General features: G+C 33.7%; 1 protein-coding gene and 1 pseudogene across 1 annotated transcript; one reads left to right on the top strand and one right to left on the bottom strand.

Annotated features, from left to right (window-relative positions):
• Window positions 1-236: 236 nt before the first annotated feature.
• LOC138336875 (ADP-ribosylation factor 4-like) lies at window positions 237-10,004 on the top strand. The gene is made up of 6 exons (XM_069286479.1): window positions 237-448; window positions 2,204-2,284; window positions 2,880-2,989; window positions 4,043-4,114; window positions 4,835-4,960; window positions 7,518-10,004. The coding sequence occupies exons 1-6, from the start codon at window positions 382-384 to the stop codon at window positions 7,605-7,607; spliced, it is 546 nt and encodes a 181-aa protein (XP_069142580.1). The 5' UTR covers window positions 237-381; the 3' UTR covers window positions 7,608-10,004.
• Window positions 10,005-10,122: 118 nt separating this feature from the next.
• On the bottom strand, window positions 10,123-12,619 carry LOC138336874 (probable G-protein coupled receptor 139; annotated as a pseudogene).
• Window positions 12,620-19,287: the final 6,668 nt, after the last annotated feature.

The following is a 19,287-nucleotide window of genomic DNA, read 5'->3' as shown; positions in this document are numbered from 1 at the left end:
TCTTTCTTTTTCAATCTAAAGCTATCAAACGCCATATAATTATTTTAATGTATTCATATTTACTAAGTATATATTTTTATCATATACTAGTATGTTTCATAACCCCTCTTTCCTCCTTGTTTAGTGTCGTGTTTGGTTATCCAGACGCTTGATTAGTTCATGTGCCCAGAAAAGCGTTTGTTAGAGGTAGACTATATAGCTACTGTGTGCTGCATTGCGGGGTACGTCATCAATATTCGATGTTGGCAAGATTGACGTGGCAAAAGTGACATAAAATCCACGTTTCTGACAACGACGCCTGTTAGCTGACGGAATAAGAGGAAATCATTTGGTTAATTTAAAACGTTTGTCAGTTTCTTTGTATACTTTGTCTTCAGCACCATGGGTTTGACGATTAGCAGTGTGTTCCAGAGATTGTTTGGGAGTAAACAAATGAGAATTCTAATGGGTAGGTATTTCATGAACTAAGCTTTGTTTTGTATATGATATTTAGAAGACTTCGTCTGAGACTTCATTCACTGACTTAGTATTTATGATACTCATCTACTTGACATTATTTATCTCTTTAAGGGCCTGTTGATATTGTGATCTAATTATAATGTCTTCATTACCAGAATTAAGGTCATACTTAAATGTTCACTTTTATAATAATGTGGTAATATAAGTCTTGTATGCTTAATAGGAATATTCTAGAGACTTTCTGCTCACAGACTAGTCTGTAGAATGATCATACCCTACTTCCAATCTGTTCCCAGCATCCGTCAAAAATCTTCCGTCTGTTGTTCAGAGCAACTTGGTCGCAGATACTCAGTAGTCTGTCTACTATAGTTTAAGGAATCAGTACATTGTACCAGTGTTGTACATTATGTATTGATTTGATTGATTGTCAACCATAGACATTTTAATGTTCCGAGGCCTAGACCTGAAATAACAGAGCGGTCATCCCAGAGTGGGCCACGCTCACCTTAACTTAGCTAGCTACCGTTGTAGCGGAAAAGATATCACCTTCTGACTGTCAGTCAAAAGGGGATATCTATTCTGCTACAACAATAGCAAACCTTAACATTGATACGTAGTACCAACACTCATCTGAACAGCCACAATTAAAAGCTAGTTGATGGACTATATGTTTCTGAAATGCTCGTATCTAGGTAATGTCACATTACCTAGTCGTCAACAAATTTCTATTGTCTGGAAGCCTTTCCTGATTCCTGGGTTCAACCTGGCATCCTCAGCACACACAAATTTTCCTGTTTTGATTATAACGGTGTTGCCTCATGACTAGAACCTCATCTAGTCACCAACCATGAGCACCAGGGGCATTGTGCTTTGATCCCTTGCTGTCCAAGGGCAGGCCCGTTCGTTGCAATCAAATGTATAACGTCCTAAGGCAGCGTTCCAAACCAACGGAGTGGTCACCGATCAAGTACTGGATCGTGCTCACCGTTGTGATACACACAATATACTCATGCATCCGCATAGCCACAAAAGCTAGATGATTCACTATATATATACCCATACATCAGCAGAATTCCTTTAAGGTATACTTCAGCAACAAATAACCACCTAGGAGCCTCTTTTATTAGAGAAAGTCATTTTTTAGACAAGATCATGCACCCAAAAAGGTAAATACGCTACTGGAAGAGAGATTTTCGACAGTTTCAGACAAAGTACTTCTCTCCACTGATGCGAGTTCGGGTTTGGCATATAAGGCATAAGATGTAGTTAGTACCACTAGTTCATAAAAGTGATGAGTGAACTTTTTATCGTGAACAACCACAGTATAGACTTTCATTAGAACTGGTTTATATGATATTAACAATATAAAGGTAACCTCCAATTCTGTCTTTGCATATTACAGAGTTAGCCCCTTATGGGTAGGTATCAACTGTTACGTCATTATTTTGTGAGCGCAATTTACGTCGTTTTCTCCAAAAAGTATGACGTTACGCTCACAAACATGTCGTCACAATCAATACCTACCCGCAAGGACAGATAACTCTGTAATATGCAAATACGGAATACTCTCTCAGACTTAATTGTCCCTTGAAGGAAAGGAAATTGAGAAGTTATCTTATTAAGACTACTGGTACTTATAAAAGCAGTTAAAAGATTGTGGTGTATAGTTTTCTATAGAAGTTAGAACCAAGGAGATATTAATTAATTTTAAAGCTTAACAATTTTTGTGTCTGTTTTTTCACAGTTGGTTTGGATGCTGCTGGTAAAACTACGATCCTATACAAATTAAAGCTCGGAGAAATCGTAACAACAATTCCTACAATCGGTACGTGTGTGTTGAAATTGTAATGTAGATTGCACTGCATCAAATTGTTATGCAGATTGCACTGCATCCAGAAATATCATTATTTCATATTCAGCTGATATATAGTTTTTACCATTCCATTTGGCATTCAACGGAAAAAGGGAATAAAGGGGTTTCGAGATCCCAAAACGATGTGGGTAAAGTATGATTTACCATTCAGTGATTCATAAACACGGGATGGTCAGACTAATCAACGATAAATCATACTCTTTTTTAAAAATCATTTTGCTATCTCGTAACTCCTGTATTCCCATATCTGACGGATACATGTATTTTTTTGAAATAGAAAAAAAAAGTTTTAAATGCAAGTTAAAAGGATCATGTCATTTTTTTGTGCTCCAAAAACGAAATTTGTTAATTTTTTGGGCTTTTATAAAGTAATATTGATTAACCTTGCTACGTTAGAATATGTTTTTCTTGTTTTGAGGTATGAATAAAATCTTTGAACACACCCACAGTTTTGTGGCACAAATAATGCTATTAACGGTATAATAAAAATGGATTTGTGAATGGAAGTTCCATAACAATGTGACAGATATGTAATGAAACATTTCAGGATTCAATGTAGAGACAGTAGAATACAAGAACATCAATTTTACGGTGTGGGATGTCGGCGGTCAGGATAAGATTAGACCCTTGTGGAGACATTACTTCCAGAACACACAGGTATGTAGATAACGTTTATTTTGTCATTATATGTACTGAAAGCTGCAGTTCAAAAACTATTTCAAAGATTTGTTCATAACTTATTTGTTGTCAATTACACAACACACTATGTGATACAATATTCAAAGCTTATGTATCTTTTGTTCATAAATCCTTGTAACAGCTTATGCAAGATTTATACACAGATACCCTTGGATGCTTATTTCTGAATTCTGGATATTTCATTATATATGGTAACTTTGAAATTGAAATGAAGATAAAGCTTCTGGATAGTCTAGTAATGGCACATTTTTGAATGTCTACTTAATCACCAAGAAAAAGAAATTTGATTGTTATTAGCCTTTGTTTTTATCCCATGCAAAACGTGTTTGCGGGGGGATATTGTTTTGGGCTCCGTCTGTCTGTCCGTCCGTCCGTCCGTCCGTCCGTCCGTCCAAGATTCTTTTTTGGGCTATATAGCTCAAAAATAGTTTAACACAGCTCCTTGTAACTTTCAGTGTTCATCAGACAAGTGCCCTTAGTTGTGCCTTTTGCTATTACAGACTTTCCATTTTTTCCGTTACCATGGAAACTTAGTTAAAAATACCAAATTACTGTTTCATTTTGTTTCGGGGTTATGACTCTAAAACCGTTCAATCCAGCTCCTTGAAACTTTCTGTATACAACAGACAAGTACCCTAGTTGTGCCTTTTATTATTGCGGACCTTTCATTTTCAAAATTTTTTCCGTTACCATGGAAACTTAGACAAAATTACCAAATTACTGTTTCTTATTGTTTCTGGGCTATAACTCCAAATCAGTTTAATGCATCTCCATGAAACTTTTTGTTACTGATTCTTTTTGTTGCCTGTTTTTTTTTTTCTTCAGTTTTACAATATTCACCTCAATTTAAAGTTACACTTGAATAATTGTTACTTTGACCTAAATGTATTTGTGTTTTCATAACAACGGCGGGGAGCGGGGGATAATGCCACGCTTTGCATCTCCTTGTTTTTTTTTAGAATGTTTGAAACAAGAAGGATATAGCATTATAATTATTTGTCTTTTTTTCAGGGATTGATTTTTGTGGTGGACAGTAATGACAGAGAAAGAATAGAAGAAGCCAAAGATGAACTAACTAAAATGGTGGGTTAAGTTTTGTTTGCCCTGTTGTTTCACCCATACTTCTATCGCTTAGCCAATGAAAAAAATATGTAACTTTTTGAAACATTCTCTGTGATTGGCTAAGTTTTAACTTCAGACTGTTTAAGACCTAAGATTATTTCATGATCTTGGAGCCTGGCCTCAGTTTCATGCACATTTCTAATTTAAAGGAATACTTAACTTAAAATTTTCCTTCGGAAAGCATTACTAAAGTAAAGGAAAAATATTAAGTTAAGAAGCCTTCCTTAATTAATGTTTGTGAAACTAGCCCTGGCAATTTTACACTGAATTTTAACATATCCATATATTCTATCTTTCCCAGTGACATAATTACTAAGGCACATAAACAAAAGTGCCATCGTGAGCATTGCATACTAAAAACTGACCACACAGATGGCTATTGACGTAATCATGATCAGCATTTGGGTTTACACAGTAATATCCTAATATATCAAAAGTGAAGATTCACTTATTTTGATTAGTAGTAGAGAATTTATGGCATTTATAAGAGAACATCATATTTTGGACTCAGCTGACCTTAGTTATGACTTACATAACAAATTTTCTCTTCTCTGTGCCACAAATAATCTGTATGTAAACCATTGTTAATGATAGACCAACCTATTCTATGTTTGTTATTATCAGTATGTTACATGCAGTATATAATTATATACTGATCAATTTTTTTTCTTCCATTTACAGCTTAATGAAGATGAATTGAGAGATGCTAAGCTCCTTGTATTTGCGAACAAGCAAGATTTACCCAATGCAATGGATCTTTCAGAAATAACTGAAAAATTAGGATTAAATAATCTGAGAAATAAAGATGTAAGTAAACAGGGTGTTGAAAAGATTGAGTTACTGGCAATAATTTGATGTTTCATTATCTTTTTAACCCACCATCTACAGATGTTGGGCTATTCAAATCGCTTTTTGTCCGTGGTCCGTGGTCCGTCCTTCCGTCCGTCCATCCCTCGTTCCGTCCTTCTGTCCGTTAACAACTCTTGTTACCGCTATTTTACAGAAAGTACTGAAGGGATCTGTCTCAAATTGCATTTGCAGGTTCCCCTAGGGGCCTAGTTGTACATATTGCATTTTGGGACCGATCAATGAACAAGATGGCCGACAGGCCGCAATCTTGGATTTTGACAATTGAACTTTGTTACAGCTATTTTTCAGAAAATACTGAAGGGATCTGTCTCAAATTGCATGTGCAGATTCCCCTAGGGGTCTAGTTGTGCATATTACATTTTGGGACCGATTGATTAACAAGATGGCCGACAGGCCGCCATCTTGGATTTTGATAGTTAAAGCTTGTTACCACTATTTCTCAGAAAGTACTAAAGGGATCTTTTTCAAATTTCATATGTAGGTTGCCCTAGGGCCTTAGTTATGCATATTGCATTTTGGGATCAATCGGTCTACAAGATGGCCGACAGGACGCCATCTTGGATTTTGATAGTTGAAGCTTGTTACCACTATTTCTTAGAAAGTACTGAAGGGATCTGTCTCAAATTTCATGTGCAGGTTCCCCTATGGCCGAACAAGATGGCCGACAGGACGCCATCTTGGATTTTGACAATTGAAGTTTTTTTCCGCTACCGGTATATCTAAGAATGTACTGAAGGGATCTGTCTCAAATTGTATGTGCAGGTTCTTCTAGAGGTCTAGTCGTGCATATTGCATTTTAGGACCGATCGGTGAACAAGATGGCCGACAGGTAGCCATCTAGGATTTTGATAATTGAAGTTTGTTACTGTTATATATCTCAGAAAGCAGTCAAAGTATCTTTCTGAAATTTCATGTGTAATAATATGTAGTAAAAGCTTGAAAAGCAGAGAAAAGATCCCTCTTTCCTTTGTCAGACAAAGATCGTTCTTAGGTGGGCGCCAAGATCCCTCTGGAATCTCTTGTTATGTTCTGAAAAGACACACGTTGATTTTGTTTGTATAAACTTTTCTTCCTGGTTATTTGTCTTCATAACCTTTTTTATCCCCCGCTTTCACCTAAACAGGGATATTAATTTGGGTCTCTCTGTCCTTCTGTCTGTCTGTAATGCTCGGTTTCTGTGCAATAACTACCACAAATCTTAAGAGATTTTTGAAACTTGGTCGCCTTGTTAAATGAGATTTTTTGTAACTTGGTCGCCTTGTTAAATGTGCCAAGGGCTTGGATAAGTTCGCTCAGGACTTTCATCCCATATTCGTCTGTTCCCGTTTCATAACTCTCGCAAATATGACCTTATTTTCTCAACTTGGTAACATGGTTTGTCTCGGTGCCTTGGCCAAGTTTGATCGAGGCTTTCATTGGACCCTATATTGACTGAGTTATGGCCCTATGATTAACAAAAAATGCTATTTCCGTCTGTTTTTGCTCAATAACTTTCATAATTTTACAGAATTTTCTCGAAACTTGGTAACATGGTTAAATATCTAAGGGTCTTGGCCAAGTTTGATAATGACTTTGATTAGACAATTTATCTTTTTATTTAACATGACTAATGTATCAAGTAATTCAGTAAACTATTGGTTGACTAATTAATCAAACTAATTACTGAGTAATTCAGTAAAACTACATGTACTTAAATACTGGGTATTTCAGTATTTCATTAAACTATTTATCAATTGACTCATTAAGCTATTTATTGGGTATTTCATCAAGACAATTATTATTGAGTAACTCCGTAAACAATTTATCAAATAATTCAGAAAACTATTGTTAAAGGGACAATTCACTCAGGCTAATTCTTTTACATAACCAAGAAACAAAATATGGCATAAATGTATTGTTCTACATTTCTTATGAAACATAAAACATAAAATATTGACAAATTCCATGTCATTATTTAGTATTTATAATTGATACCGTTGTAATTACAAATCATTGATCAATACAATTAAGCAGGTACAATATGTTCGCTGTACCCATATCCAAGCCAAAGTCACGCACGTTAAGCAAATGAACTACATAACTACTGTGGAGGTGATAAAATTGTTTTTAGGCAAGACAATTCACCTAATAAGGTAAACACACTACTGTCAGAGCGATTTGAGCAGCTCTAGACAAAAGTAGCATTACTCTACGAGCAAGGGACAGGGTTCGGCATACAAGATGTTCAACAACAATGTGTAATGGCGGAAAGCGAGCGAGTTTGAACATTTCACGCGCATTTCACCACCATGGCTTTTCTGGCATGTCACAGAAACACTGACTGGTGTAATTTCCATTAGAACTAGTTTTTTTCCGATATATGCACAAATTTTAATGTTCTCTTAGACTGAATTGTCCCTTTAACTGCTTGTGGAGTAATTCAATAGAATACTTTTTGAAGAATCCCACTTTGTGAAGTTTAAATTTCTAACTTTGTAATATTTTCCGTTTCCAGTGGCATACACAGAAGGCAGTAGCTACAGCCGGAGATGGATTGTATGAAGGTTTGGATTGGTTGTCTGCTGCTCTTTCCCAGAGTTCATGAGCTTTTCTAAATCTCTAGTCTCTGCTGCCAAGGGTCATTATCGTCGTATTCAAAGAACCTTGTGGAGGAAAGTTCATATTTAGCAAGATCTAGTCATGTTTAACAGATATCAATGTCTGTTACATGTTTTGATCACGATCAATATCTACAGAATTCATATAAAGCAATTTTTTTATGTGTGATAAGTAAGTCAATAGAACCTTTTCTAAAATGTGAATTTTTTAAACAACAGAGTTGTGGTAAAAGCTTTTTGGTTGTTTTTCTGGACAAAGTAAATATGTAAAATTCCTTTCATTTTAGTGGAATATACGACATGATTGATTGATGTATCAATCAAAAACAGTGCCATGATTGAGAATTTGCAATTATGACTTTGATGAGAATGGTATTCATATATCAACAACAGATCTTGCTGAAATCCTAATCTCAACTTGCTTGCATACAATGTATTACAAGAGGAGTGCATTCAGCATTAACAATTGGGGGTAGGGTGGGTGTACATTCACATTCAAACGATGTATCTAAGAGGAGGGGGATTGGGGGTGGGGAGGGGGGGCACATTTGCATTCAAAGATTATATCTTAAAGGAAAGTGGTTTTTTTTTTTTTTTCTTTTTTTTAAATTTATAATCAGCACAGAAAACTGGAAGACATGACAGAGGGTGCTTATATCTACTAAAGTATCCTGTATATATTCAGTGACATTATCTATATATATTATAAGATGTTCTATATTATCGCTACTGGTTACCACATTATCATTTTTCATTTCATTGTACATACCTAGTACTTATGATAGGAAGTTGGACACTGTGGTTAAACAATCATACACAGATTGCATTATAAATTTATAATTAAAGATTTATTAACATTTTTCATTGTCTATAGAGAAAATGAATGACTTTGGTGACCAATGAATGTTCTCAATATTTTGTTTTTAAATGTAGAGTTGTCTTCTCTTGTGAACACTAATTCATGGCTAACTCATATGGACAGGGTTAAGTTTTGGATAAACACATATGTAAATATAAATGAAATTTTCGCATTGAACTGATGACATAACAAATAATGAGTCACATAAGGACAGACAACTCTACATTACAAAAGAGCAAAGCTCTGATCCACAGCAGTGTATGGAAGAAATGAAGATTTTCAAAATGACTTTAACAGATTCATGTTCAACATCGCATATTCTGAAAGTGAAAGTATATGTATGGCTATATACATTGTATTACTCATACATCAGTCAGGTATCGTGTGATGACAGAAATCATAGCTGGGATGAACGTTTAAGGGTTTAAAGTAAGGATGAAAGGCTCCGGCTTTGTATAAATGTATTTAAGATATGTGAAAATGAGTATGATGAATATGACGGAGAATGATAGTTACAGTTTATTCATTTTATCATGTATTGGAAATTAGAAACTCTGAATTATTCATAACTTTTGTTGTTTTCTGACAATTATTATTATCTTAACATGTATATTGGACCCATGTAAGGGATTCAATCTGTTCATTGTGGTCAAGTGTGTGGGACCTATACGTGATGTTGTGGTGTGAGGGCTTAAAGGGGGATAACCACTATTTGTGTCCATTTGTTTGTGTGTAGACTTTATATGTTTTCCTCGTGGTGAAGAAGAAGAGGGGTTTTGATTCTTGTGATACTCTATTAAGTAATACGCTGATAAAGTATTAAAGGAAGTATTCCATGTTTAAATTCTCTGAAGGCTTAACGAGTAGTGTATACACTTATTGCCAAACACATTATAATTGACATGTTTGGTGCAGTCTAGAGGATACAGCGTCTTTGTTTTATTAGACAATGTCATTTGTCTTAGCTTTAAGAAATTCCTTCTGCAAGTAAGAAGTGGAGTTATCTGTTCTGTGTTTTAAAAAACAGTATTAGCTGTCTCTGGCTACAAACAGAATAAATATTTTCCATAAAAGTACTGGACAAAAAAATGGGTACAATTTGTTCTATATAAAACCTAACAGATCATGGGTACAGTCTGTTTAAGTCAGTCAACCTTTGTAATGTATAGCATAGTACTGATAATTAGTGAAAGTGTTTTTATGTTCAAATTCCGAGCATAAAGATCTATAATTCATTATTATAAAAAGCTTAATTCATGTATAATAAATATATAAAAGCTTGAGATTATGTGAAACATCAGCATGTCAGAAGTTCTGTTGGAAGTGAAATAAAGGTACATGTAATTATTCATTGTGAAGCGATGGTAGATACATATTGCCATAGACATAAAATGAATCGTTTAGTTTTACAATCCTCTGTGGGTGAAAATGGTGACACCTTTGTTTTAATGTTAGTCTGCATGGCATCCATCATTGTGATAATAATGTAGAAATTGCCATCCATGAATAAATGTGTGAGTGAACAGTTTGGTTTCCTGTTGTACTTTATTTATCATTTATTTTCATTACACTGTATAAGTCAAGACACAGTTGTCTATCCAGAGATACACTTTATTTATTAGAGCTTCAGAAATACTCAATACCCCGGCCAACTAAAAATTGTATATTCCACATAATAATATCTATTTATTCAATTTTCTTTACAGATCTTAGCTGTGAATTTTTCGTTTTGGAAATTGGTTGACAGGTTGCCATCTTTGATTTTTGCAAATGAAGCTTACAGTGCTGTTAATTTTGTTGTCGCTATTTCTTGTGATGTAGTAATCTGTCTCAAGGTCCCTGTGCCTCAAGTTAAAATCTTATGTGGAGCAGTTGTCTGGTACTGTCACCTGGTCGGTGTTTTCTCTCTGGAAACTCAGGTTTTTCTGCTAAAAGCTGACACGCCCTTAAATGACAATGGCTGTTAAAAGTACACTAAACCAAACAAAAAGAAAAGCTAAATGTTGAACGCTCTTGCCCCTCTGTATAAATCTAGGTCTTTCTTATGCTTCATAGATTTTATTTTCAATAAAGTCAACACCAGTTGGACAGTTTCAGCTTTATGACAACTTAAATAACTTAATTAATCAAAATAACTGTACAATGCCGTACTTACGTCAAGCCCAAGCTGTTTTCACGTCTACAACTTTCCCTAATAACACCTAGCGGTTTTAAATGATTAAATAATTGTGCTCCTGAGGTAAAGACTGATGATAAAAACAACGAAGCCGTCTCTTCGCCCAAGTTATGGGCTTATATATATTATACAATGTACATGTACTACATGGAGTTAGTAAACGACCGTGACGAGAATGTCCCGAAACAATTATTTTTATACATTATTATGAATGAAAGGACTACTTATTAATGAGGTTAATTAACTATCGATATAGTAATTGAAACTTTCATAAATGATGATTAGTTTTTGACCTGACACCATATTCAGATCTTCTAACGGAGGCATCTATCGGTCAGGATGTCTGAGGTCAAGCATCAGTTAGGATCAGAGGGAATGTTGCCTCGTCCTATACAAATATAGTTGTAACGATAGTCGATTTCTCTTCAGTTTGTAGCACCGTATTAAGTTATTTTAGATGGTGTCGGCTACCTCTCAGAATTTATCGAAAGAAAACTTTCTTTTATGAAAATCTGATTTTATTTTTCACAATTTATTGCTTTAGATATCCTCAATGTGGCCATTTCCTGGCCCTGGTTCGACCTGTGCACGGCACACTTGGTTATTGTCAACATTCTTCCCTTCTCCTTTTTCAACACCGTTTACACCATCTGCCTTTACATCAAATTCTTTCTCATTGCAAGCTTCATTCTTTGCCAAATCCTGAGGGTCCTCTTTGACCGCATTGTCTTTCTTGCTTTGGGCGACGTTTGTCTGTTGACCGTTCTTGGTGGGGTGTGCAATTTCTCGGAAGCGAGCTTTGCATTGTCCGATTTTAAGGAGGTTGTAAATTCCCTCTCGAAATTGGGTCGACGTCATAATATAGAGGAAAAAGTTTATAGAGTAGTTCAGCTGTTCTAACAGTTGGGATACTTCTTTGAATACGAGAAAGCCCTTGGCATTGTTTCCAAAAGCGTTGATTTTGAAAAAGAAAGCAAACAAATGCAGCATGGTAACTGGCAGGACAAGAATAATGTATGCAGTGACGATCCCCAACAACATGGCCGTCGTCTTGACCCCTTCACTGTCGGTCTTCTTGGCTCGTGACGTCAGCTGCTTCCTCTTGTTCCGGTACGCCGCCAGTTTGTAGAGAATCAGACTTGTCAGGACGGCCATAATGCACATCGGAGCAATGGAGTAAAAAGCACAGCCCATGTAGATCATGTTGGCATATTTAGCAGACAAATCAGGGTCATTTCGATCGTAGGCGTCTGAGTAACACATGCCATCGATAATAAGAGAGCTGAAGGACCAAGCACTGTTAAAACTTATCATTGCCAGATAGACAATGGCGAGAGATACTACAGTTTTCACTCTTGTATTTATTGACTTCGCCTTCAAAGGAAACCACACGGCAATGAAGCGCTCAAAGCAAAGAAATACGACAATCCATGAAGACGTCATCTTTCCTGTCCGAAAAAAGACGAAGAAAATCTTGCAACCGATATCCGAAAATCTGTTCCCAGCATCTTGATGACAAACTTCTTGTTGAAAGGCTGAGTAAGAAGCAGAAGCGTGTCAGAGAAGGCCAGACAAATGAGAAGCAGACGGGAATTCAGTTTGGAAAATGCTTTGTTGTTCATGATGATGATGATGGTCATGGTGTTTCCAGCTAGTCCAAGGATCAGGAAGATCGGAAAATAGAAGTAATCAAAGTAAGCCAGGCCGTCTAGTACGTTTTGAAGTGGATCATCCTCTGCAGCGTCAGGAATTGTAACAGAACTGTTGCCTGTATTAGAGACAGCAGTTGACTCGTTTGTAAAGAAGCCGTCAGCCATGGCTCTCTGTTGGTCTAACCTGAAAGAAAAGAACGATTCATAAGACAGAGTAACACGATTTATGTTGTGATTGGAACAGCTGACATGTATTTTAATACAGCTAAGATCATTTTAAAGACGGAATCTCCTGTATGGATTGTGCTGCGTCTGATGGATTGTGCTGCGTCTGATGAAAACGAGTGTGAGAATTTTGAAATGAGATTTATGATCTTATCCGTCATTTGAACGTCGTGATCTGTTTATTGATGCTTGACGTCTGCGTTAGATTCTGTTTTCATAGATTATGGCCCAGTTGTTTAAAAGATAATTAGACAATTTTACGACAATTTTCAAATCAAGATAAAATAAGTTCTGGTAATGAAATGTTTACTAAATTTTATAAGATAGATCTACTTAAGAACTTCATTATTTACCTGCTTGCTGATTTTGGTGAAGATATAATTCAGCAAATGAGAAATGAAAATTTCATTAATCAAATGATTAGGTCCGTTAGTTAGTTACTGGTTTCCCGCCTACATGACGCGCCTATTATTAAGCTTTTTCTCTCCGACTATCAAAGTCTAAGTTCTGTCAGCGTCTTTTTTTAGGTCATCTGACCCGAAAGGTCAGAATGACCTATTGTCATCATGCACCGTCCGTCGCCGTGCGTAAACTTTTCATTCAAACGACTTCTTCTCAATAACCGAAATGCCCAGGGTACTGATATTTGGCCTGTAGCATGCTGGGATAACGGGCTACCAAGTTTGTTTTAAATGTATGACCTTGACCTTCATTCAAGGTCACAGAGGTCAAAAAGGCTAAAATCTTTAAACAACTTCTTCTTAAGACTCAGAAGGCCCAGGGTACTGATATTTGGCCTGTAGCATGCTGGGATGAAGGGCTACCAAGTTTGTTCAAATGAATGACCTTGACCTTTATATAAGGTCACTGGGGTCAAATAGACTAAAAATCCTTGAAACAACTTCTTGTGAATAACTAAGAGGCCTAGAGATCTGATATTGGACCTGTAACATGCTTTGATGAAGGGCTATCAAGTTTCTTTAAATGAATGACCTTGATCTTCATTCAAGGTCACAGGGGTCAATAAGGCTAAAATATTTAAACAACTTCTTCTCAAGAACCAAAAGGCCCAGGATACTCATATTGGGCTTGCAGCATGCTGGGATGAACGGCTACCAAGTTTGTACAAATGAATGACCTTGACCTTCATTCAAGGTCACAAGGGTCAAATTGGCGAAAACATTTTAAACGACTTCTTGAGAATAACTAGGTTTAGAGACCTGATATTGGGCCTGTCACATGCTGGGATGAAGGGCTATCAAGTTTTTTAAAAGAATGACATTGATCTTCATTGAAGGTCACAGGGGTCAAATAGGTTTAAATCTTTAAACAACTTCTTCTCAAGAATGAAAAGGCCTATGATACTCATATTGGGCCTGCAGCATGCTATGATGAAGGACTACCAAGTTTGTTCAAATGAATGACCTTGATCTTCATTCAAGGTCACAGAGGTCAAATAGGCTAAAATCTTTTAACGACTTCTTTTCAAGAACCGAAATGCCCGGGATACTCCTATTGGGCATGCAGCATGCTGGGATGAAGGGCTACCAAGTTTGTTCAAATAAATGACCTTGACCTTCATTCAAGGTCACAGGGGTCAAATATGCTAAAATCTTTAAACGACTTCTTGAGAATAACTAGGAGGCCTAGAGACCTGATATTGGGCCTGTAGCATGCTGGGATGAAGGGCTACCAAGTTTGTTCAAATGAATGACCTTGATCTTCATTCAAGATCACAGGGGTCAAATATGCTAAAATCTTTAAACGACTACGTTGTATTGTGCTAATAGTCAGATGACCGTTAAGGCCCATAGGTCTCTTGTATAGATCTTTTGTAGTTTCGTTTTCTCCATTTAAATTACGTCAGGGTTACGAGATAAACGTTATATGCCAATAAAAATAAAGCATTTGAAATTACATCTCTACCACCTAAGCTAAAACATGCAAAGTTATTAATCTCGCTGAGTTCCAGTAAAATAAGTAAAGTAATAATACTAGTTAATAAATATTATTATAGACCGTCGAAAGTCTTATAACCCCTGGCCCTAGCCCTAGGATCTAATCTTTTCCTCAGGTTGATAAATCACCGTATCCACTCGCAAGTCCTTAATTGTAATTTTATATCGAAACGCATAATCTCTTTCATAAAACGAAGTTTAAGTATTTAAAAAAATGAATTGAAATTATTTACGTTATAAAACATAGAATACGCACACATGTAAAAAAACCCCGTGTACTTACCACAATATTTCTCAATGTCGTTGGAAAGAAATGTTGACACCTCTCTACATAAACATGTTATGTGATCCCGTTTAGGAAATAACTTGGTAGATATTTCTATCAGATGTAAATAACGCATCATCACAAAACCAATCAGAGCAAAGGGTATTATGCAAATAACCAATCGGAAAACGGGAGATGATGAGCTGCAAATAACACTATTAATTAAACTGTTAATTGAAAATGGTAAATCGCACGTGCGTTCAGATGCAAACCATCGGTAGCTGTTACTTGATGGTTGTTGATAGATATACAATGGACAAATACGATTGTCAGAAATATTGACATAGAATAGAAAAAGTGTCGCTGTAAACGTGTTGATAGGAGAATAGAGACAATATAGAACTTGGAAAAGTACATTTTATAGCACATGCGAAGTTAAAGGTTCGTAAACAAAATGTGTTTCCCCGAGTTGAAAAGAATTGCCAAAGTTAAATTCATTTTAATAGAAAAAAGAGACAGTATGAAACACGCGAGATACATGATACATGTTTCATGTAATATCAGTCTAAATGGGTTCAGAAGTTTCTCAGACATCCTCATGGAACATTAATGATAGATATCATCATCATATTATATGTTATCTTGAGATGTACTTGATATCTTAATTTTAAAGATATCTTTTATGTTTCAAAAAAACTTACAATTTGATACTATTTTGAATATAAACAAAAGTAATTCTAAACACTTTATAAGTCATATCATAAAAATTGAATCAGTCTTGCTCCGTGAATAAAATTTGAGGTTAAAAAGTATCCGATATTTCCCCGTTAGTCCTCCACCCATGGCTCCACTTCCAGATCTAGATTTAGTCAGTCAACAGTCAACATATACTTCTCCATTATCAAATTCTGGACATTTTTGAATTTCTATGTCTGTCTGACATAAATGTTCTTTTAAAATTCAATCAAAACAAAGACAGTGACGTAATTAAGTCCAATGATAACATCTTACCATCTTTAAAAATTTGTTTGGTGTTTTTATTTTCCTAAAAAGTATCACAGAACAAATTCTTGACTGTAAACCATTTTGATAACATTCAAAACAAAACAATTAAGTTAAGATTATCCTTAATGTTAATTATGGACTCCTACAAATGACCTTAGTCACCGATATTTGCCAGCATATTTATGGACCTTAGTATTTCATAATGTATTTTAGTGTCCAAACGCGGTCAGAAAAAAATCAGTTCCAAGGAGTCGGTAAGGCCATAATTATAATTTTTCTTCTTGTTATGCGCTCTTGTAATTTTCTGAAACCTACCAGCCAGCAAGGCGAACGAACACACACGAGAAAAATCAAGATCACTATTGTCTAGATGCTAATATTGGCGGGATGTTAATTTCGCTGTATTCGTGGATTTCCACCAACATTCGCGAAATGCAATACCTCACGCAATTTTCCAGAAATAGATTTAAATAGATAGCACACGCTATCACATAAATGATACATACATTTACAGAGTAATTCGGGCAAATAAACCCCCGCCAATAAGTTCCAAACAGTACATCGCGAAATTTTACACCCGCGATATTTAACACCTAAACAGTACTTCATTTTTTGAGGTATTCAAATTGATACATTGGTTTCCTTGTTTCAACTGTCTTTTATTCTTTTAAATGCTTAAATATTTAGATTAGGAATGAGATGACGAGTAACATATATTACAAACTTGTCTATATTTTATAGTCAGTGCTTTAGATAAATAAAACGCATTTCCATAAATAAACTGGAAGACAGTTACAAAGTAAAAAATTAGATAAGTTAATGCTTTTTCACGCATTTGCCAATATGAGATTGTTAGATACATGTACATTAATTGTTCACTCTCAAATACAAGCAATCATATAGAAATGTTAGTGTATCGCATTTATCGGAGAAGATAACGAGAATGACTTAGGAGAAATGCTATTTCTGATATTGTCAACACCTTTATGTTATCGCTAGCATTGATTGGTTCGTTAACACCATCCAATCTAACTTGATCCACTGACGATATATGTATGTCCACTATCCAATCAACGCCGTCCTAGAAGTGCTAAAGTAATAATGAAATACCCGCACTATAATATTGCTCATGAACAGTCGAACAATGCAGTCTCGTAGACAATACAAGTTTATTGACCATCACCTGAAATCACTCTCTATTATTAACATATATGGAAATAAATATTTTATACAGCAATGGAAAGTAATATCAATTTATAATATCCGATTGTAAGTGTTTAGTATTATCGGAATAATCATGCTCTGGGTATGTTTATCTAGGTACATTTATATCTACCTATTGTCTTCACATAGTATGACGTCCACCCAGTAACGAGCCAACAGACGCTGACATAGGTAAATTGGAAGCTAACCAGTGTACTTAATATTACTAACATGTGAAAGGATGAATAAGACAACATGGAATTACCACTATCTTTACTTTGTAGTTGTTAATATTCGCGGGGTTCTTCATTTCGCTAAATTCGTAGAATCCTTAAAGTTCGCGAAAATAAATATCTGGCGGTCAAAATGATAGTTTGATAAAGAGCCTCGTATGTGAATGACAATTCCAAAGGCTATAAATAGAATTCACGAACATAAATCGCGAAATTGTACATCCATGAAATTAACGAACTACACAGTAAACCATTCCTAGTTTCAGAAAACGATGGAAAACTAAGACATATTTTCGAACCTCTTTTTAATAAGTGGGTTTGTTGTAATGTTTTGTAGCTTTTCATTGCATCACATGAAATAAACTGCATAATGGAATTACGCCCGTGATTAGCACATGTAATCACAAGGGGTCATCCAATCTTCGACAGAATGATTTATGTAGCAGAAACACTCTCGAAAGATTTTTTTGTTATAAATTCATCAATAAAATATATACAGTATGATACTAATCAATAAAATAGTTACAATATAATATTTACCATTATACTAGTAATATATATCAATATGATATTTACAATTATATTTACAATATAGTATCTATCAATATAATATTCACAATATAATATTTACCAATATACTAGTTATATATATCAATATGATATTTACAATAATATTTACAATATAATATCTATCAATATAATATTTACAATACAATATTTACAATATAGTATCTATCAATATAATATTCACCAATATACTAGTAATATTTATCAATATGATATTTACAATTATATTTACAATATAGTATCTATCAATATAATATTCACAATATAATATTTACCAATATACTAGTTATATATATCAATATGATATTTACAATAATATTTACAATATAATATCTATCAATATAATATTTACAATACAATATTTACCAATATACTAGTAATATTTATCAATATGATATTTACAATTATATTTACAATATAGCATCTATCAATATAATATTTACCAATATACTAGTAATATATATCAATATTATATTTACAATTATATTTACAATATAGTATCTATCAATGTAATATTTACAATATAATATTTACCAATATACTAGTAATATTTATCAATATGATATTTACAATTATATTTACAATACTATATTTACAATATAGTATCTATCAATATAATATTTACCAATATACTAGTAATATTTATCAATATGATATTTACAATTATATTTACAATATAGTATCTACCAATATAATATTAACCATTATACTAGTAATATATATCAATATGATATTTACAATATTTATTTACAATATAATATCTATCAATATAATATTTACAATATAATATTTACCAATATACTAGTAATATTTATCAATATGATATTTACAATTATATTTACAATTATATTTACAATATAGTATCTATCAATATAATATTTACCAATATACAAGTAATATTTATCAATATGATATTTACAATTATATCTACAATATAATATCTATCAATATAATATTCACCAATATACTAGTAATATATATCAATAAGATATTTACAATTATATTTACAATATAGTATTTATAAATATAATATTTACCAATATACAAGTAATATTTATCAATATGATATTTACAATTATATTTACAATATAGTATTTATCAATATAATATTTACAATATAATATTTACCAATATTATGGTAATATTTATCAATATGATATTAACAATTATATTTACAATATAGTATCTATCAATATAATATTTACAATATAATATTTACCAATATAATAGTAATATTTATCAATATGATATTTACAATTATATTTACAATATAGTATCTATCAATATAATATTTACAATATAATATTAACCAATATACTAGTAATATTTATCAATATGATATTTACAATTATATTTACAATATAGTTTCTATCAATATAATATTTACAATAAAATATTTACCAATATACTAGTAATATTTATCAGTATGATATTAACAATTATATTTACAATATAGTATCTATCAATATAATATTTACAATATAATATTTACCAATATAATATTTACAATATAATATTTACCAA

This window comes from Argopecten irradians, chromosome 12 (assembly GCF_041381155.1).
Source record: "Argopecten irradians isolate NY chromosome 12, Ai_NY, whole genome shotgun sequence".
Lineage (NCBI taxonomy): Eukaryota > Metazoa > Mollusca > Bivalvia > Pectinida > Pectinidae > Argopecten > Argopecten irradians.
The sequence above is the reverse complement of the archived record's forward strand: the minus strand, read 5'-3'. Positions and strand labels throughout refer to the sequence as shown.

What these genes read in the sequence shown, in the direction of transcription:
- LOC138336875 (XM_069286479.1), top strand. Translation starts at nt 382, where the DNA reads ATGGGTTTGACGATTAGCAGTGTGTTCCAGAGATTGTTTGGGAGTAAA. An exon ending in ACAAATGAGAATTCTAATGG is followed by an intron (nt 449 to 2,203) that starts GTAGGTATTTCA and finishes GTTTTTTCACAG; the next exon opens with TTGGTTTGGATGCTGCTGGT. An exon ending in ATAATCTGAGAAATAAAGAT is followed by an intron (nt 4,961 to 7,517) that starts GTAAGTAAACAG and finishes TTCCGTTTCCAG; the next exon opens with TGGCATACACAGAAGGCAGT.